Source organism: Puma concolor, chromosome D2, assembly GCF_028749965.1.
Source record: "Puma concolor isolate L17-30 chromosome D2, mPumCon1.1.hap2, whole genome shotgun sequence".
In the NCBI taxonomy this organism is placed as follows: Eukaryota; Metazoa; Chordata; class Mammalia; order Carnivora; family Felidae; genus Puma; species Puma concolor.
In genome coordinates, this window is record NC_141677.1 from 42,216,334 (window position 1) to 42,238,429 (window position 22,096).

The window sequence follows — 22,096 nt, forward strand, 5'->3', positions numbered from 1 at the left end:
GATGGAATTTCAAAAGGCAGAACCTAATGGGAGAATACTGCAACATGGAGGCATTTCCTAGAACGTTTCAGTGCAGAGGAGAGAGACCTTTCCAAACTGTTCAGTTAACAGTATTCTCCAAGGACATTTTCTCTGGCATTGTGTGTGACCACTGTATCCAGAGTTAACGTTTGGGGGATTCATGTCTTTATTTTGTTGGTAGGATAGTTTTAAATAAATATTTCATAGTGTAGCAATTTGAGTTTCTGGGATCTTCTCAACACCTAACCAGAATATGTATAGGTAGGCCTTCCTGGTTCATATTTGTACCCTGCATTGATTCTTAATTTTGGGTGGGGTCTCAGTCTTTTTCCTCTTTCCCTCTGTGGAATATGTCTTGACCCAGACAGGGAGGGAGAAGAGAAAAACAACAACAGGTTTTTGGATGGCTCCCTTCATTCTGCCTTGCTGAAGACACTAGAAGGGAAAAATTGAGGAATGATGGGCCCTTCAATCTGCAGAGTGTAGGCAAGAGTTCCTGCATGGCCAGAAGTGTAGCTAAAGGTAGTGGTCTCTCGATATGGACATGCTCCATGAGCATTTACATTCATTCATTGTATCTTTCCCCAAGCTTGGAAGAAGTATATGCTGTGTATCAGGACTTGCCCTTTCAAAGTTTGCAGTCTAGTGAAGGAGAGAGAAACATGTAAACTAGCATTTATAAAGCGGTATGATAAGGGCTGTGTCAAAGGCAATGTGGAATGCTTTATTTTTGAGGGCAGATAAGCGAGACTGCAATATAATAGTTCAAGAAGATGTGCCTGGGCCAAGCAAGAATAGGGAGGGGTGAAGGGGGGAGGACTTCTTTTTATTAATTATGGGCATTCAGTGAGTGATTTTGTAAAGAAATTAGCACATTCATTTACCTCGATTAGGTTTACTTTGCAGTTAATTACACTGAATGACCTTGGGATAAGTGTTTGATTCACTCTTAATATGGGATGGACACCAATCACACTGATGCACGAGTGTGTTTTGCAGTGAAGATACAGAGGAGTCTGTGTTTGAGTAACGATAGCCATCCAGTCTCGCTAGATCCTGGGTTTTTCAGGCATCTAAAGGAATAATTTGCATTTCTTCTTAAATTCTCAATAAAAATTAATTCAAGCCTACTTTATATGAAAGTATACATTTTGAAAGGGCTCTACCAATAAATCCAACAAAAGGATGATATCACAGACCTAAGGAAGAACCAACGTTTATTGAACACATGCTATGTGTTCTACTTGCATTAGTTTATTGAATACTCACAAAAACTTAACTGATGAGTTTATGTTGGTAACCTGCTCACAATTTTATTATCCAGGACCTCCCCTTCTAACTGAATTCCAGTTTTGCTATGACCATCAGTCTGCTCTACTCACCACATGGGCAGGTACTTTACTAAACTACTCAGAGGAATGCTAGGCCCCATGCTGGAGACTAAGAGTGGGCAGGTGATGCAATTTTATGCAACATTATGTCTAGATGTGATGCCTAAAATCATGGAAGCTACCTGTGATGAGGGAGCCTAGTATAAGGATAAAGCCAGTGATAGCTGAGCCAAATGACTCCTGGATCCCTGAGGATCCCATTAAGCTACTGAATTAGACAATGTAGGAACCACTTCTTATTAAGTGAGATAATGTTATTTTCCTTCTGCATGAAACCAATTTGAGTTGACTTTTTTGTTTTTTGTTTTTTGGTATTCTCAGCCAAGAATCACACTAATTGACACAAGTAGATACTTTCATTATCCCTCTTTTACAGATAAGGAAACTGAGGAAACTTAAATAAGTTAAGTAACCTCTCCAAGATCATACAGCTAGTTTAGTATCAGAACTGGGATCAAAATCAAGTCTGTCTTACTCCAAAACCTAGTGCTGAGTTTTTGACTGTGCCTCTCTTGCATATGTATATTTATTTGAAATATATACCACCAAAGCACTTAATGTCAAGCATTTCTAATAGTTCAGATATATCAAATACATAATTTATAAGAAAGCCACCATCCCCAATCTTTTATATTAGGAGTTGGCAACTTTCTCTGTAAAGGGTCAGTTGGTAAATATTTTAGAATTTGCAGGCCACGTGGTCTCTGTCACAGCTACTTAACTAATTATACCTCAAGAGCAGCCATACAAATGAACTTAGCTATGTTCCTATACAACTTTATTTACAAAAACAGGTTGTAGCCAAGATTTGGCCCATGTGCCACTTTCCTGACCCCTGTTCTATATGAACTAAATCTGATTATTAGTTAAGGCTCACCAGCTAGGATGGATGAAAGTGGATGTTACTAGGTTTGGACAAGAAAAAGTACAGCAGAAAGAAGAGAAGATATGGAGTACCAGTGTGGGAAGGACAGAGACGATCCCCCCTTTGCCAGATCTTAAGGTGTCGTCTGGGTGATTATGTATCTACTTTGCAGTACTGATTGGGAAACAACTCAAGCCAACATGGAGGGGCAGTCTCTCTTGATCCACCACTATGGAAGCAAAATTTAGAGGGTTGCTAGCCTCTTATCTGTACTTTATTTGGAATCTCTGTTAAAAATTCCAAACTGTCTCAGCACTGCTTTCAAAAACCACCATTTTCCCTAGTACCTAAATTATTGAATGATCGACAAACACTTTAATACATAGAAGCTCTTTCTGCAAATGGAGAGATAAGGGTCAGAAATGAACAGATGATTATAGTTATTTGATTTCGGCTTTAATTGCTTTCCAACAGGCACAGAGAATGGACCAATTTTCTCAAAACAATATTTGTTCTGAAACAGAGGTTTGGGAGTAAAGTTTTGTCAATAATGCAAGGAGCTTTGGGGAAGTACACGATGGGTTTTTCTTCCCTTTTCTCTAATGGTTTGCAATGTGTGTTCCCTTTCTTTCAAAGACACAGCATAAAATCAACTGTGATTTTTATTTGCAGAATCTAAAATATTGAGCTATATCTGCCTCCTTTTACCTATGAATAAACTGGAAATTCAAAAGGGGGAATGTAAAAAACCAAGATTGAAGACAAGGAAGGAAAGTTTTCACTCCTCCCACCCTCTAGCAACCCCTGATTTACATTGTCTCCATGGATTTGCCTAATGTAGACATTTCATATGAATGGAATCATATGATATATACCCTTATGTCTAGTTTCTTCCACTAAGCATAACACTTTCAAGGTTCATCCAGGCTGCAGCATATATCAGTACTTTACTATTGTTATTGGTGAATAATATCCCATTGTCTGGACATACCACATATTTTTATCTATACATCACTTGGTGCTTCCATGTTTGGTCCACAGATAATGCTTCTTAAAACATTCACATACAAGTATGAATATTTGTTTGGCATGAAAATTTGTTTTTGATTCTCTTAGGTTATACATATAAGAGTGGAATTGCTGGTTCATCTGTTTAACATCTTGAGAAACTGCCAAACTGTTTTCCAAAGCCACTGCACCATTTTCCTTTCCTACCAGCAGGGTATGTGGTTTCCAGCTTCTTCACATTCTCCTTGCCAACAGTCATTATTGTCCATTCTGGTGGGGGATGAAGTGGTATTTTGCTATGGTTTTGATTTTTATTTCCATGATGACTAATGATGTTGAACATTCTTTCATATATATATATATATATATATATATATATATATATATATATATTTATTCTTTGGAGAAGTTCTTAATCAAATGGAGAGTTTTAAAGAAGAAAATACATGAAATAAAATTAATATTTACCAGTAGTCAATAATGCATTGCATGCATTGGGCACTTTCAACTCTTATGAAAATGAATAATAAATAATATTATAATCATATTTTATAGACAAAATTTAGAAAAATTAAGGACTTGCTGAAAAGCAGGTGGACATGGTTGAGCCACAAGAGTCAAACAAGATTGATCGATCTTTCCTTTGTTCCATGAGTATTCTAACAATCCAGCTCTTGTCTATATTGCCTCAGATTGGTAAGACAGCGATGAATGAATGAAACATGTTTCCCTATCTTCTCTGGCAAAAGACAAAAACATAAACAACACCTTCTGAAGAATAATGCAGAAAAGTCTCAATTGTTTTCCCTAGATCCAAGTGATAGTAGAGTTGTAGGGTGTGCACTTATAACAACATCTTTTTTTTTTTTTTTTTTTTTTGGTAATTGGTGGAGCCATTTCACTCTTTACTCATCCAGTTTCTTTAGTAGCAAATGGGAAATCTACAAGCTGCCCTGAGAGGAACATCTTTATATTTGAAATTCTGTAACCCTATCCAATCTCCAAACAAGCACTAAGAAGACCACAAATTCTGGCTGTTATGAGTACGTTTGCCACCCTTCCCCTGCCCAGCACTTAGCAGAGTGGACTGGACACCTGACAGTGACACATACCTAGTAGTTCCTGGGAGACTGTAACATGCTTTATGATCTCAGAGCTGAGTTCCTCAGTTCTACCCCAGGAACTAGTACAGTACCCAAGGGTCTTATAGTATACGTTCAATGATAGATTGTTAAATTGATAAGTGATTTTAATTGACATTATGCAGAGACATTGCAGAATTGGATATTAGGGGATGCTTAAATAAATAGATGTTGACTCAATTAGTAGAAGGTAAAGAAGGGAAAAAAGTGTTTCGTGCCCAACTCTTTACAAGATCCACTACAGAGCAATGTTCCTTTTTCTCATTTAGGCTTCAGGAAACCCTATGAATTAAATGTTTTTATGTGTTCAGTCTACCAGTGTTCAAAATGCCAATAAGCAGCAAAATTGGAATGCAAAGCTCCATTTGCGATCACACATTAAAGCATTGGGTTGGATACTTAAGCCTAGGTGGACTAGTTCCTGCATCCCAAGGCAAAAAACACCGAGTTCCAATACGGTACAAAGAAACAAGGCTTTCCCCCTTGTGCTTGGTATGTACTACATGTAGTTGTGAAGAAGGTGAGTGGGGGAACCAAAGAGGAGACTTTTTAAAGCAGTGCAATGAATGATGTGTAGGAGTTTTAGGGAAAATGCCTATTCCCTAAATGGGTTGCTAAAATGATAAATGACACTGTGACTGAATGAATTTTAGTTTGTCCGTTGTGAACAGATGTGGCATTTTAAGGGTTAACACTGCGTTATTGATTTCCTATATCCATTTAGTCAGCACTTCTCTTTACCCACCCCACCCCCCTTTTTTAAGTGTGGATACGTTGAAGTTCATGTGTCTTACACTTTCAGGGGCTCTTTTCACTTTTAGCGTGTTTCTGCTGTCCCTTCCTGTCTTCTTGGTCCTGATCCATTGGCCGCGTGTTTGAATTTCCTCTCCTTCTTGTGCAGTCTTCTCTTTGCCATGCTTTCTAGGAATTTGTATCTGTTCCACCTCACTTAACATTTCTTTATCTTCTCTTGTGCATATAGCACTCTGCTAGCTAGCGTGGGGGCTGCAGATACAAGACAGCTTGAAGACATAGTCCTTGTACTTGAAGAACCATGAGTTCGTTTTTCCCAGTCCTTTAATACAATTTTCATAATTTCTGCGGTCAGCCAGCGTGAGTACCCACTAAAGTCTTTGACATTTTCTTTGAGAGGTTTCTCTTAATTGACTTTTCTTCACACCCAGAGTTATAGACAAAAGAACCAAAGGATGATGGAGGTGGTGGCTGGAGTAGGGGTCAGGATTGAAGGCATTCTGCTAGGTAAAATAAGTCAGAAATACAGGCACTCTACGATCTCACCTAAATGTGGAATATAAAGAGCCAAACTCATAAAAACAGAGTAGAAGGGTGGTTATAATCTCAGTCTCTCCAAGGATCCGAAAGCAGCAGTAAGGTGGGTCTAGTTCCCACCTCAGCTCACTCCCCAAGTCCTTCTTGTGTAGAAATGACTGGAGTACTAAGCCACTGTTGACAGAGCTGCTCTCTCTTTGAACTCTGTTCAAACAATTGAGCTGGTGAGCAAATACATAAGCTGGGGTTCAGACCCAGGCCCACAATGCCCATATGGCTGCAATGCCCGTGACTTTATCATGACCCATATAGAGAAAGAAGTGCTTGAATTTCTGAACATGAAAATAAAGGCCCTCACCAAGAGCCAGAGATAGTAAGGGGAAAAAATAAGATTTTAAATAAGTGAAGTGGATGATGTTCATTTTTATGAAGAAATTTGGAAAATCGTGTCAATGTTTAGACATTATTTCAAAGCCATAATGGCATGAAAAATAAATTTGAAAGAGGCCGTAATAGAAATTCCCAGCGTCAAGTACTGTCTTTGTTTTAGTTTTTGTACCACCTACCTTCTCCCAGTGCCTGCCTCACTCAGTGTTTCATTGTGGGCTGAGATCGACGTGTGAGAAGATGAATGGATTACTGAAAAATAACGCTTCCTGATTGCTCTTACACTCACTCATAATAGAGTAACTAATGGAATTTGGTAAGGAGAGGCTTGAATATACACACCTTTAGAGAGTCCAAGCCTTAGAGCAGGTGGAACGCAGAATGCTGAAGAATGTGCATCTCTGGGTGTCATTCTTGCCTTTCCATTTTCTAGCTGTGAAATCCTAAGAATATTGCATGGTCCCTCTGTGTTTCAGCTCTTCAGCAAAATGAAAATAATACTTATATCTGAACGATAGATTTATTCAAGCATTATAATCACATGTTGACTTCTAAGGTTGCTGTTTACCCTAAGATTGTCTAGTTTCAGTTGTTACAGCTAGGATAGCTAAAGACAGATTTCCACAGTGAGAAGGTCTGATATACAGCAGTGTGCTTTGTTAAGTGTGTCAACTGTTAAAGTGTTGCAGTTGTTTTATTCTAGTTGGTAAATAACCACTGCTCACAGCCCCCCGCATGAAGTCACTCCATGACATCCAAGATGCCCTGCACCAGGGTTTCTGAACTTCCTCGGTATTAATACAGAAGCCAAGGAATTAAGATCAGCCTTGTAGCCATCCTACTCATCACCTTCCATGTGAATCACCAAATACTGGCAATTCTACTTCATAAATCTCTCTCGAATCTACCACTTCTTCCCCTCATATCTCACCTGGATTATGCCTTAAAGGCCTGCCTGTAAATGCTACCCTCCAAATGAATTATCCGCATTATAACCAGACAGGAGACGAAGACTGTATGATGGTCCCCTTTTAGTCTCTTTCCCTGCTTTTGCAAGAGGACTAAAGGAGAGCTTGTCACTGACACAGAAGCAATTGTCACTTACTTAACGTTGTTAGAAGAGGGAGGTAGGTATACTTGGATGTTTTATGCAAAGTGGCCTTATCATCTGTCTGGTGCCAAACAGAGTCACAGAGTACTTGGTGGACTATCATGTGCTCATATGGAGACATCACAGTCTGGCTGCCAGAGGGATCATTTCCCATTTTGTCAGACGTTCCCTTACTTACACATGAGCAGTAAGTAGCATTAGAAATTACAAATAGCATTATAACTGCATTATAAATTCCAATACCATCAGCCAAGGAAAGAACATGACCCTTTGTGGGTGATTGGCCAATCTTGATTTCCAAAACAAAAAAGAGTGCTGAGATTGTTTGGGCGAGGCCTTTCAAGCTTCTCTGCTTGAGAAGCATAGAGACCTCTGCTAACAGATTTCAGGTCTCTGCCTATCTTCTAAGTCAGGTGCATCAGGGAATTTTAATGAGATGCCATTTTAGACCTAAGTCACTCAGCTCTCCTTTCCACATTATGTTCCCTAAGTGACCTTATACTGGGATTTGATTTCCTATGCCTTTCAAGATGGGACTGTGTCCATGCTGGGAACAATGTCCCAATGTCTGCAACTCTTTATTTCCCGGATGCACCTTGCAACAGCCTCCCATCCGGTCTCCCTGAATTCCACCGAGAGGCTTCTGTAAGTCAACAGGTGACACACCCACCTTGATAGCACACCAGAGCTGTCTAAAACTCCCCTTGTGTTCTCATTATACAAAATTACAGGGCACTTTCTTAGTTGTTTCCCCACACATGCCAAACACAGAAGGCCCCCTGGGACATCCCTGTCCTGTCTCCCTCTCATATTCCTTGGGCTCCAATTACACTGGACAAAAGCAGGTCCCTCTAGGACTCTGTGACTTGATATATGCTGTTCCTTTGACGTATCCATGCCAAGAGGTGCCCACAGACGAATCGTTTATAGTTGTTTTAGGCCTATGTGAGATGTGAGCTCCTCCTACTGAAGTCTTCCCCAAATCCTCAAGTTAGAAGTAGCTGTTGGCATTCAGTACGTCTTCTTTTCTGCCTCTAAGAGCTTTCTGATCACTCAGAATCACAATGTAACTGTTTACATGCCTGCTCCCCACCCGTTTCCTAAACTCGATTTTGAATTCCTAGGGACCTGGCAAGGCCATCTCTATATTCCTAGAATTTATCTCAGGGCTTGACACATAGCAGATGCTTAATGCGTGCTTTCTGAGTGTTATAATAGTTATAACAATAATAGCTATACCAACATCACTGCACATGCATATCTTTAGCCTGATAAGGTAAATACCACCTTGTAGCTCCATACCTGTAATAATGTGTTTAGAGATAAATGATAAAAGAAAAAAAAAAAAAAAAACGTATCTATACTTATGGAAATGGACCTGAGGTTCACTGCTGAAGATCAGAGTACTTTTTTTTTTTATGTTCATGTGAACATGTTCAAGTTCGTATGTTCAAGTGAAAAGTAAATAGATACCTTTAGTAAACATTTATATTTTGTTTACTCAAGAACTTTCTCCCGGATTCAAATCCCTTACCTGTCAAATGTTCACAGAGATGATATTCAAAATATTTAATACACAGTATGGAAATGATGGGACTAATCAGAATAAATCTACCCATAGCTGGAGCAGAGTCAGTGGGATCAATGGTATTACTAGTTGAGTCTGAGAACCAGTTTGTGGAGGAAGAATAGGTTTGGAGAGAAAGAGCAAGACTTGGGCCTTCTACAAGTTTATTTTTAGTTGCCTTTGAGATATCCATCAGGAAGAAAAAGGTAGGCAGGTTGAGTTCAGAAAAACCAGTGGACTAGAGGGATGACTTTGAGAGTTATTGACATGTAAGTGATATCAGACAGGATCACCCAAAGTGGCTGGATCTCAGAGAATTACCCGGAAAGCTGGTTAACAGAGCACCCCACCACACACTTCCAGTTTCTGATGCAGTAAGTTTCGGATGGGACTCATAAATTATTACTAATACATTCCCAGATAATGCTGATGCTGCTGGTCATGGGACCACTCCTGAAGTAGCACTCACCGGGGAATATGTAAAAATGGGGGCAGGAGGGGAAAAAAAGGTTTGTAGGAAGCAGCATAGTGGAACAGGTCAGGCTGCATTAGTTTGAGTCCAGAAGCTACCAGATAAGAGCCATGTGACCTTGGGCCAATGATATGACTCTCTAAGACTTAATTTCTACATTTGCAAAACAAAGTAAATAATAGCATATATTCATAATGTTTTTTCCTAAAGTTTATTTATTTATTGAGAGAGAGAACATGCGTGCATGAGCAGGGGAGGGGCAGAGAGAGGGAGAAGAGAGAGGATAGGATCCCAAGCAGGCTCCATGTTGTCAGCACAGAGCCAGATGTAGGGTTCGATCCCACCAACTGTGAGATCCATGACTTGAGCCGAAATCAAGAGTAGGAGGCTTAAACACTGAGCCACCCAGGTATCCCTATAGTGCTATTTAAAGCCCCCCCCCCCCCAAAAAAAAATAGCTGATGGAAAATGCTTAGCACAGTGCTGAATATATGTTTGGAATTATTTGAAGACTAGTTCTTAAGCCATCTGGCTTTTAAGTTACAGGAGACAGGTGGCAAAGACTAAAAAGCAAGAGGAACTTCAACATTATGTGGTAACATGGAAGCCAGTGAAAGAGGTGGGAGTGGTTAAGAGTGTTCGGTACTTCTGAGAGTTCAGAGAAGATGAGAAAAAATATGTAAACATCCATTGGATTTAGAGGTAGCTGGTGATATAGACAAACCATTTCAGTGGAGTGACATGTGGGGCAGACATGGTGCCTATGAAGCTTACAGCATAGTGCCTATCAGAAGCCCAAGGACTTGTGACAAGACAAGGGCCTTAGTGACAGAAGCTGCTATTACAACTATTATAGCTGAAAGCGGTTTGTATAGGCATGTGTATGCATGCAGGTAGAAGGAAATATATTCAGCTGTAGGATAAACTGTGAATTCCCAAATAAATGCAATCCCATTGAACAAGCTATGTCTCATGCAGGCTTATTTAGGCTGGTGCAGTTTTTAGAAGCAAGATTTCAAACAGTAAGGTGGCAGGTATGTAATGCAAATTTAATAAGGGTCCTTTCTACATTTGCTATGGGAGTTGATGGCTCTGGGATGCATCAGTAACTGTCAGTCCTCACGGCAGCCCCATGACTCCATTGAACTTTCAGATTCCTTGCCCCACACTCTCCATTTCTCCCATGCCAGCAAAATGAACAATGTCTGGTCTCTGGCAGCAGGAAGAAAGCTATCTTTGCCTCTTGCCAGTTGAGGAATGGTTTGTTTCCCTTTCAGACACTACTGCATTCTTACAATTTTCCTTGACCATTAAATATTTTATAATTTTTTTAAATGTTGATTTATTTTTGAGAGAGACAGAGCATGAGCAGGGAAGGGGCAGAGAGAGATGGAGACACAGAATCCAAAGCAGGTTCCAGGCTCTGAGCTGTCAGCACAGAGCCTGTTGTGGGGCTCGAACCCTTATGACATGCCCGATAAGTGGCAGATTTCAACTGGAAATGGTAATGTATGACCGTAGGTTTCATATACAGCGTTCCCATGGAAGACTCTGCTGGGTCCATGACCATATTATGTGGATTCTAGCCTGGAAAGGTATTTTGCTACTCCTAAAAGCTTTTGGATTGCATCTTAACTTTTCTTTGAAAATTCTCATGAACTCAGTGGGGAAGGCAAAAACCGCTGGGTGACTGCGACATTTGCAAGCCAGGAATGTGCAGAATGTGTGTAGGGTTTATGCTGTATGTCATCATTTCCCTTCCCTGGGTGTTTTTGTTCTTCATATCTAGAATTCCTTTTCCTGTGCCGATTAAATCATGCCCATTCAAGACCCAGCTCCAATGCCAACCCTTTGGGAAGCCTTTAGAGATAGCTATAGCTTGAATTTGGCTCTCCCTTTATTTTGATTATCTACTGCAATTATTATCTGTAATAGTCTATTTAACACTCTTATTCCTGCAACAAAATCTGTGTTCCCACAGTGTGCAGTGTTGTGCTGGCAACAAAGAAAGCCTCAATAAGTAATATTCAGGTTCAACTTACTACTTAAGGGGGAAAATCATTGTTTTATTTCATTAAAAAATTAACTTTCATTGCAAAATCTGCAGGGATTTCAGTTTCCCGGCCTTACATTTTCTTCCCATTTTTCCTTTAATGAATTAACCACCACTCCTTCCCACTGTGCGTTTAATTACTGTACTGATTGCTTACTATGTATGCTACATGGTGTGGAAAGAATACAAAACTTAAAAGCAAAGCACTCTCCCTGACCTCCCTGGGGATAGAGACCAAAACCCATAAAAATATAAGAAAATACATTAAACTACATATAACAAGTGCCAGATGAGTGGTCTGGACAATTATACAGCTCCTGCAGTCCCAAGGGAATGGACACTAGTTCCTCATGCCAGCACCTACACTTTCCTGGCCTGAGACCTTGAGCTTTGGTCATGGTGCTTGGAAGGCCCATCCTTAGCACCATCTCTGTTCATCGTAAGCTTGGATTCCTTTGTCCTCTCTTTTAGACTATCTTCTCTAATTTTTTTTTTTTTTTCTCCTCCCATCTCCTCTTCCTATGGAGTGGATTTTTTCTCCTCTTCTCATCAGTTTCTATACACTTTATCTACATTGCTTTTGGGGCTCTTCTTGTGTCCTAACTTCTAAACATTTATTCATATGGTGTTTTTCTTTTATGGAAAGCATGTACACTTTTCCACACAGAACGTTCAGAAAAATGCTCATGTATGAAAAGGTCATTCTTCTATAGGTTCATTGGGTTCATCTCTGTGTCAAGCCATCTGTAGGACTTTGGATCAGAGATGTGAAGACCTGCTCTGTCCCCTCAGGACCTCATGGCCTGGTCAGTTGGGAGATTCACGGCCTAATGCAGTGGAGAGAGTGTCTGAGAAGGAGGTACACTGCAGTAAGAGAGAGCCTTGAAACACAAATGGGAATTCATGGGGATAGTAGGCCCCTCCCATCTTAGTTTACTTACCTGGACCTTTGTCCATATGATTTTTGAAGACAGTCTAAAGCTCTATAATAGATGTATTTATCAGGTTACCTTCCTAGAAACAGAAGAATGCCCTTTGAATTTTAATTTTTTTTAATGTTTGCTTACTTTTGAGATACAGAGAGAGACAGAGCATGAGCAGGGGAGGGGCAGAGAGAGAAGGAGACACAGAATCTGAAGCAGACTCCAGGCTCTGAGCTGTCAGCACAGAGCCCGACACAGGACTCGAACTCAAAGACTGTGAGATCATTACCTGAGCCGAAGTCGGATGCTTAACCAACTGAGTCACCCAGGCGCCCCTGAATTTTAAATACATGACAAAATAGCACTATATACTATACCCAGCTTAGTGTACTAGACCATTTTTTTTTTTAATTTTTTTTTCAACGTTTATTTATTTTTGGGACAGAGAGAGACAGAGCATGAACGGGGGAGGGGCAGAGAGAGAGGGAGACACAGAATCGGAAACAGGCTCTAGGCTCTGAGCCATCAGCCCAGAGCCTGACGCGGGGCTCGAACTCACGGACCGCGAGATCGCGACCTGGCTGAAGTCGGACACTTAACCGACTGCGCCACCCAGGCGCCCCTAGACCATTTTAAATATATAAACAGGTTCCAAAAATGTTGGGTAAGTTTATAGATGAGAGTTATATACCTGATTGTTAAGGTGTCCCAAGATTATTTAGGGCCATGAGAGTTTGGAGTTAGATCATATCCATTATGTCATTCACCTAAATGTCCCATGTTTCCTCTTCAGAACAAAATACTCATCTGGGTATATTAAAGCACACTGTATCACCTTAGGGCACAGAAAGAAAATAAGCTAGTACACTCATTTTATTTTTTATGTTGTTTGCATTTGTGTTCTATTTTTAAAATTTTTTTTTAATGTTTATTGTTTTTGAGAGAGACAGAGAGAGAGAGAGAGAGAGAGAGAGAGAAAGAGAGAGAGAATGAATGGGGGAGGGGCAGAGAGATAGGGAGACACAGAATCTGAAGCAGGCTCTAGGCCTGAGCTGTCAGCATAGAGCCCAATACGGGGTTTGAACTCTCGAATGGTGAGATCATGACCTGAGCCAAAGTCAGACTCTTAACCAACTAAGCCACCCAGACACCTCCATTTATGTTCTATTTTAGATGTTTGTAATATATTTTATATGTAAAACAATTAACCAAATATGTACATACAAGCACTTATAGGCAGATATACAAATATTGGAGAGTGTCGTCCAAAATTATTATTGTGTCTTTGTTGAGCTGTGTTTGGTTATGAGTGATAGAAAGCCTAATAGTGATTAGACACTGTTTACTTATTTACTTTATTTACTACTTTATAAAAGTGTGCAGGTGGTCTTAGAGTTAGTGTAACAGCCTAGTGATTCCATTAAGAATTTTTTTTTTATGTTTCCATTGACATATTTGGCATGATGCCTTCAAAGTGTAAAATTTTTACCTCATGGTGAGTTTTATTTACTTTGCCCAATGCCTATGTGATTTTAGGTGAGTAGTGATGTATGAATACTGTATAGTGGAATGTTTATGTAAATTCTAAGGTTTCAAATTTATTGATGATTGCAGTTTACTGATAGAAAGATCAAGTCTAGCATTCTGTTATTTCTTATTATAATTAAAATATTAAAAATATTTAACAGTGGTGTTTTATTGAATCCAGTCATTGTAAAGGTATAAGTATGTGTAGTTATGTTAATTTTTGGATTCTCTAAGCTATGGAAACAAAAGACCTGAGTACATCTTAAATCTGACATCTCTGCTCTCCCACCTTGGGCTTTGCAGAGGTGTTTCCTTGGGTCTCTGATCCTCTGTAATGTGCTGATAGATGATACCGTGATGGGGATGGCAGTTGAGAATGGGGAGGTAACCACTGGAGACAGCAGTTGTCAGATGGAAACTAATTGATTGTAATTGCTTTGCCATTGTATTGCTCTTGGAGTCTGTAGCTTGTTAAAACCACTGATTATAAAATAAGGACCTCACTTTTTATGCTGTAGGTTATGTTAATGAAAAGCTGTTCTTAGAAGAATGATCAGTGAATATCAATAAATGGATAATAAGAAATTAAAGGAAAACTTAACTAACTGATCATGAGTTAATATACTTCAGCAGGCAGAGTAGCAATCAACTGTGTGGTGTTCCATAGTGAATATTTTGTTCAGAGCTCTTGAATTTTAAATATTTCCCATAGAAAGAGAGATTGATTCTGTGTAACTATTTATTGCATACTGTCTTGAATAACAGATCTTCTCTGTAGAGGAGATCTCCTGGAAAAGGGAAAATGTGTCTGTTTTGCAGAGCCTTTATTTTGTGCCAAGGAATTAACAGACAGATATTTGAAGTGGAAAAATCAATTCCTGTTGTACCACCAAAAAAGGATATTAGAAGTGGGATTTTCAATGCTTACAGTATATGAGCAGTATATGAGTGAGGATTTATGTGAGTCTGAGGGCAATGTTTGTTTTTCCAGTATTCCTCAATATTGAAGTAGGTATACTAAAATGGTAACATTGATGTGAAATTATATCTAACTGTTGTAAGATATGCACTAACTTTTATATGATGATAATGTCTTTAATGATATATCTTTTACTGATGGCATTTGAACTGTTAGTAGTGTTCCAATGATCAGATTTATTGAAGATATTTTGAGCACTAATTGTGATTCATGGCTCAACCTCTGACCTTAAAAAACTCACAGACTAAAGGAACGGATACACGTTTGAACACATGGCTCCTTGCAGCATTGAATGTTGAATGCAGTGATGTGAGTGATAAAAGGTGCTAGGGAGACAAAATGGGAGAATGATGTAAGCTCTGAAGGATTTTGGATGTCTTCCAGCAAAGAAAAAGATGGTCCAGGAAGAAAGAACAATGTGACAGCTCCTGGTGTTTGGGGAAATAGAAACATAATTGGAAATTAAGTTGTGTCTTAAGGTACAGGAAGATGACACTAGAGGGCAAAATTCCACGTGGCCTATATCTTTCACTGAGGAATTTGGAGTTATTATGGGAATTGGACCCACTGAGGATTTTTAGATGTGTGAAGGACATGAGCAGATTTCCTTTGAGGACAATCACTTTCTCCTCAGTTTGGATAATAACAGGAAGAGGCTCATAATGAGTTCCAGTAACTAAATTGGTACAATAACCCATGCTATTGAGCATTATTATTAATCTAGGTCTATGAAAAGGAAACTAAAGGAGCTTAAATGCAGAATCATTTCTTCATCTTTGACTTTTTAAATATATTTTTTCTCGAATCGGTAGGATTGGTGCTAATACATTAGTTGCTTAGAAGTCTGAAATTAGAAAGTCTCTACATGTGATAACAGAGTCTGTGTCCAGTAGGTAGCACATACTTATGGCTAGTTTCATATTTGGAAAGAGGATGTAGACATACAGCTTAACTTAAAACTGTAAGTAATCACAATTTTAAAAATCAATGTTTACAACAACGCTTAAAAAATGACAATAATTTGGTCCTGTTAGATATCTACCAGAAACATTCTTCACATTTGAGGTCCTGTTTAAGAATTTGGAACATTTGTATTTTAATCACATAAGAAAAGGAGAATGTGAAAGAATAATTGGTTCAGCCATTAGCCAATTAGACCTGTAACTAAAAACAAACAACTCCAAGAAACTGACGTTGGTTTCCACAGAACAGTCACAATATGCACGGATCAGATGTTTCCTGGCATTTGGCAACAATAAGGGGAAGGAGATGCTTCCATACCACTTGTTTCCATACAACTGAAATTTATGGAAGTGGATTTGAGGTGTTTGTAGAATCATTCACCTTGTACTATTAGCGTGTCCTCAGATGGGGCTTCTACAGTGATTCCAATTGTTAAAGTCTAGTGGAGAAATAAGATAACTGAATATAGGGCTTGTCTTAGGGCTGGTGTTTTGGAGGCTGGGAATCAAGGCGCCTGCAGATTCAGTATCTGGTGGGGACTCTCGTGGTTCGTAGAGCCCTGCCTTCTCACTGCATCTTCACATGACTGGAATGGGTGCTGGAGTTTTCTCGGGCCCCTTTTATAACGGCACTAATCCCATTCATGACCCAGTCACCTCCTATAGGCCCACCTCCTGATACCATCTTATTGTGACTAGGTTTCAATATGTGGATTTGGGGAGATGCACAACATTCAGTCATAAAGTGGTCCTGTCCAGTTGCATTTCTTCAGTCCCAGAATGCACTGCTGACGCGGGTTCTTTGTGTGCTTCCCTTGACAGATACAACGACATATTCCACTGAGCGTTCTGAGCACTTCAAACCCTGCCGAGACAAGGACCTCGCATACTGTCTCAATGATGGCGAGTGCTTTGTGATCGAAACCCTGACGGGATCCCATAAACATTGTCGGTAAGCCATTCGCAGCTGGCACCGGGGACAGGCCCTCAGAGAGGGCAGAGCTCTGCGACTGTACATGTCATTCAATGGCAGAATCAGGAGTCTTCATATGAAGAAGGGACAAAGCCGGTAGCTTTAGTATTTGAGGAAGGTGAAACTGAATTCAAGTAGACAAGATTTGAGTTTTACTTGACTAAAGAAAGGAAGGTTTACTTTTATGTCTTCTAATTTAATAGAAATAATGATGTACTTGCTTTAGAAGCCTGCATTTTTGGTGCAGGACTTAAGTATGTTGGCTTGTTCTCAGAAATAATCCCTTCCTGCAAAACTACAGACTGTAGCCCAACAGAGCAAACTGCTCATCTAATCTAGCGTCTCAGTGTTGACTGTGAACTAAGGCCCAGACTGTAACTGTGTCCAGAGAAAACTGTATCTCATCTTGATTCTGCCCTTGTTTGTTAATTTCATTATTTTTTTAACACCTCTCGTGATGAAGCATTCTCCAGCCAGATGTTGTAAATGAAATCATAGTCCTGTTATAGTCTAGGTAGAGAGCTACTTAGGGAAAATTACCAATAGAGATCAGGAGATGTTTAGTTGGTTTTTAGAAACTTAAGGTTATATAAATGCTAAAAATAAAAACAAATGGAGATAAATAGTGCAGTAGTAGGTACTGCAGCTTTAAGGTTCCATAGAAGAATCAAATTAGCATCCAAAACATATTTCCCACTGAGCTTTTATTTCTAGCACTACCCTGGTAATTTGTTTTTCATTGCAATTGTATATGCTTCAGTGATCATATGTACCCACACCCCTTTCCTTCTCTTTATTTACTCTTCTCATATGACACAGTTATTAAATTAATTATTCTGAATCATGAAGCATGGAAAATTATGACTTTTTTCTCTACATATTGCTATTATAAAACTTTATTCCATGTAGTTTTATTAAGGTGGCACAGAGAAATGCGTCTGGTAGTTAGGAACTTAGTTCTAAGTTGAACATGTTGGCAAATCATGCCTGGCTCTAAGAGCCAGCTGCAGTCCATGAAGAAGATGAGTTGTCATGGTGGGCACACAGGTTTGGAAGAAGTGATAAATGGCAGTGGCAGATCTCTGTGAGAGTAACTGTGTATTCTGTCAGGATAAACAGAACTGTGACCTTTCCTCGCCCTTGACAGTATGGCTTCCTTGTGACTCGGAGGCACCATTACATTTATGCCATTTACAAAATTTACACCCCATTTCTGTCCTTTCTGAAATTGGGTTGGGGATGAAGGGGCGTGGGAGTGTTCCTTCCGACATCTCTCTTCTTTGGTTATATTTATTAGGTCAGCGTAGACAGATGGAAATCACACAAGGGACTTTAAAACCCCAAGGGAGATGCCAAGAGTGGTCTATCCATTCAAAGCGTGAATAGTATCCAAGCTCTTATAGCTCCTCAACCATATGTTAAAGGGATCATCATGTGGAAGTGGAAGATGAAATCAATTGAGTTCCTAATTGATTGATGGAGGGGTTAATCAGATGTCTTACCTAAAGCAGTGACTTTCCAGATGGTGTTTTAGGATCAGATCAGGCCCCACACAGTATGCAGGTGGGTGGGATGATCTTTTCCAAAACTGAGAATCTTGAAAATAACAAGATAATTCTTACTCTTTTTCAACATACAGCCTCAGTCTACTCTGTATTAGTTCATGGTGTATCAGTTTACTAGAGCCGCTGGAACAAAGTACCACAGATTGAATGGTTTAAACAAAAGAAATACATTTTCTTACAGGTCTGGAAGCTAGAAATCTGAAATCTAGGTGTTGCCAGAGTTGTTTCCTTCGGAGAGCCTTGATGGAAGTGTACCCTCTAAGGTCTCTCTTCTTGGCTTATAGATGACCATCTGCCCCTTGTGTCTTCTCATTTTCTTCCCTCTGTACATGTCTGTATCCAAATTTCCTCTTCTTATAAAGATACCAGTCATATTGGATTAAGATCCACTCTAATGACCCTATTTTAACTTACTTACCTCTATGGAGACCCTCTCTCTAAAGACTCACATTCTGAGGTACTGGAGGTTACGACTTCAACATATTAATTCCTTGGGAGACAGATCCAGTCTATGATATCGGATCTCATGTCTAGAAAAGAAATCTTTTGCTTTTGTGCATATATGCATGTCTAATTCTTTTGCATACACAAGCAGAGATATATCGGTGATTTAGCTGGAACGATGTACATGTATAATAATTTTGATCTTCTGTCTTCATATTTCTTGCATATTTCAGCACAGACAACCTGTTATTTAACATAAAGTCACAACATAGCTAATCATGACAAAAGACCAGCCTACGACAGAATTGGAACTCGAGTAGGTTAATAGATGCCTATAAATCTCTTACTAGAGTGTATGAATAAATCACACATCGCATGTGCCTGCTATTCATCTCCTGGGCTTTACTGTGAATAAAAAGCTTACATTTGTTCCTGCATCAGCCACTTCTAAGAATTCCCATGTAGTTATTAATAATGTGCTATTTTGTACAGCACTCTATTTAAGTAGTATGTTTCATTCATTCTTCTTCTGCCTTCGACAGATGTTTATTGAGCACCTCCTATCACCAAGACATTGTTGAATAAATACATACAGAAATGAACTTAGGAATTAAGTGGTGCTGTACTTTGTAATGCATTTGAAGTAGATGAAGTAGTTCATCGTCAGGAAGTCAGGAAAACAAGGGAAAGTACTTTCACGTGACTGAAATGCTACCGGGGGTATCTTTGTAATGCATTACTAACCGGACTATGTTTCAAGTTAAACACAATTTAGTACATTAGAGTAGCAATATATAGGGGTGTATGTGAATCCGTCTCATTAAATAGTTTCCTTGTGACATTCAAATCTGAGAGAAATCAAGATACATTTTTTTTTTTAGTATTTTAAAAGTAAATTGCAATCCTATCATTGTGATTCCATGGAATCAATTTTTTTCTATGTTGAAAAAGACCGATCATGCTGTAACACTTTTCTGTGTACTTGGCAAAGAAAAACAAAAGCAAAACTACCTAAATCTCTCTGAAAGAGATCCTGAAAATAGTGTATGTTCAAAAGAGTGAAAGTTGAGATAAGGGAAGTTTCATATTTTTCTCTTTGTTATTTTCTCACTCTTTAGTGTATTTTTAGGTCTTTCATAAAGCCATTTTTAGTATTTAGAAATTACAGAGCAAGCTAATGAAAATTTAAGAGCAACACCAAGATTCTAAAAATAACTTGAAAGAGGGAATTTTAAAGGAAGATAGGGGTGTCTGGGTGGCTCAGTCGGTTGAGTGTCTGACTTTGGCTCAGGTCATGATCTCACAGTCCGTGAGTTCAAGTCCCATATCGGGCTCTGTGCTGACAGCTTGGAGCCTGGAGCCTGCTTCAGAGCCTGTGTCTCCGTCTCTCTCTGCTCCTCCCCTACTTGTGTGTGTGTGCTCGCTTGCTCTCTCTCTCTCTCTGTCTCTCTCTCTGTCTCTCTCAAAAATAAATAAACATTAACAAGTTAAAAAAATAAAGCAAATGGTTTGGTGAGGGTAGAATAGGAGCACATTCTAATTCACTACCTGAGGGAGTAGAGTTTGTTAAGTATCTTCTGTATGTAATGTTTCAGTATGTTTCAAAATATTTATATTGTTTCTAAAAGTTTAGTGTACAGAGGTGTATAGGTAGATTTATTTGTAAAGATGTTCACCACAGATTTATTTGTAATAGGAAAGAAAAAGCCTGAATTTATAAATCTATATAAATTAGAATATATCTATACATTGAACGAATTCAACCTAAGTGGAATTTTCATAAGGTTTTAGGGACATGAATGTGCTCATTATATCATGTTATATATGAAAATTGCGATATTATAAAGTTGAACATATAATAGCAATCCAATTCTAAAAATGAACCTTAGGAAAAAGACTAATAGGTTTTACAACTATTTTCTTCTTCAAACTTTATGAATTTTCTAAGAGCTGCACATTGCACATGTATTTCATTTATGTAATAACTAGTTAAGACAGTTGACCCTTGCTTCTCATCTTTCCATTAAGAAAGATAGATAGTGTCCCTGTCTCTGTAAAATCAAGGTCATTATAATTCACTATTATTAGGCTGATAAGAGAACTTTCAATTAAGCCCTTCCAGATTAAATACTACCAAGTCTATTTGAATGTGTCTGTTCTTTCTTTTATTAATAATTCATTTACACTCTTTACACTAATTCTTTTCCATGCTGAATTCATGTGTTTTGAAACATTAAAAAATGGATTAAAGAACAGAAAGATACATTGTACGGAAATAAATCTGGGTGCCAAGGAATGCCAAGTCACTAGAAACTCCTTGAATCAAAATATTCTGAATGAAAGCAGGGTATTCTCTAATATATTTATTTTTTATGTCATTTCTAGAAATTTTAAGGACTTGGGAAATGGTACTATCTGTAATCTCTTTCACTAGAGTCAAAGAGGTAACCACTGTAACTGAGAAGACTGGTGGGCATTTGGCTGGGCCAAACGTGTTTTGAGGCCAAATTCAAGTTGAAAGGATGTGCCTCTTCTGAATTGAAGCTCGTTAGGTGTTTTGCCAGCCTTGCTGTAAAAATGGATTTTCAAAACTTTGGAAAAGATAACATTTGAGCTGAATTTGATCTGTAGTGATCATTGTGGAAATTTGTCAAGCAATTCACTGGAAGATGTTTGAATCGCTTGAAATATGGGACTGCTAGAAAAAGAGAGAAGCAGTCTAAGGCAACCATTGCCCAAGGCAATACTTCCATAAAGGGGCTGATGGCCTGGGCAGTGATCTGGGTGAAATGTTTGCAGGACTTGGGAGCAGGGAAAGAAATTAAAAGGAGGGGGAGCCCTCTAGGAGTTGCTGTTCCTTTGTGTCATTCTGCCTGAGTAGGTTTTGAAATCAAAGCTTCCATTTTTAAGAGAATTGACTGGGCACAATGTAACCATTTTCTGATGATGTACTGTATAAAATTACAGGACCATCCCTGTCAGAGCTTTGCTTCGTCACTTTGGAGGTCCATTAGCTCTCCCACCCAGTGAGGGTCCTCTTTATCAAATGGTTCTCCAGTAAGTGCTCTGAGAGCAGCAGCTAATGATTCCCTGTGGTTGACGCAAGTCAGAATGGAAATGGAGTTTGGCACACATCCCTGAACTCCATTGATGGGAGATGTTGGAGGCTGAAATACCTCTAACTCCAGGCCTAGTGGCAAGAACCCCTGCAGAATGGAATTGCATTACAGGGTGAAGGGCTTCAGAAGAATTGTCAAGTTCATCAGACAAATGTTCATGAAAATGTTTGCCGCAGTCCAGACATAATTTGAGTAATTTGCAATAGCCATGTTAATAACGAACTGTGCACTGATTGCCCCTGATAAGAAGAAATGAGCCAAGGTATAACCATTTGTCCCTTCTTCTCTGTGAATGGA

The 22,096-nt window shown here is 39.1% G+C and overlaps 1 protein-coding gene across 10 annotated transcripts in view; it reads left to right on the top strand.

The window, feature by feature from the left end:
- The window catches only part of NRG3 (neuregulin 3), a 1,064,827-nt gene that overhangs the window by 460,182 nt on the left and 582,549 nt on the right, over nt 1-22,096 (top strand). For all 10 annotated transcript variants that reach the window (XM_086680146.1, XM_086680151.1, XM_086680147.1 and 7 more), the window contains exon 2: nt 16,521-16,650. In XM_086680146.1, the coding sequence (XP_086536272.1) occupies nt 16,521-16,650 (130 nt within the window). The remainder of the gene's footprint in view (nt 1-16,520; nt 16,651-22,096) is intronic.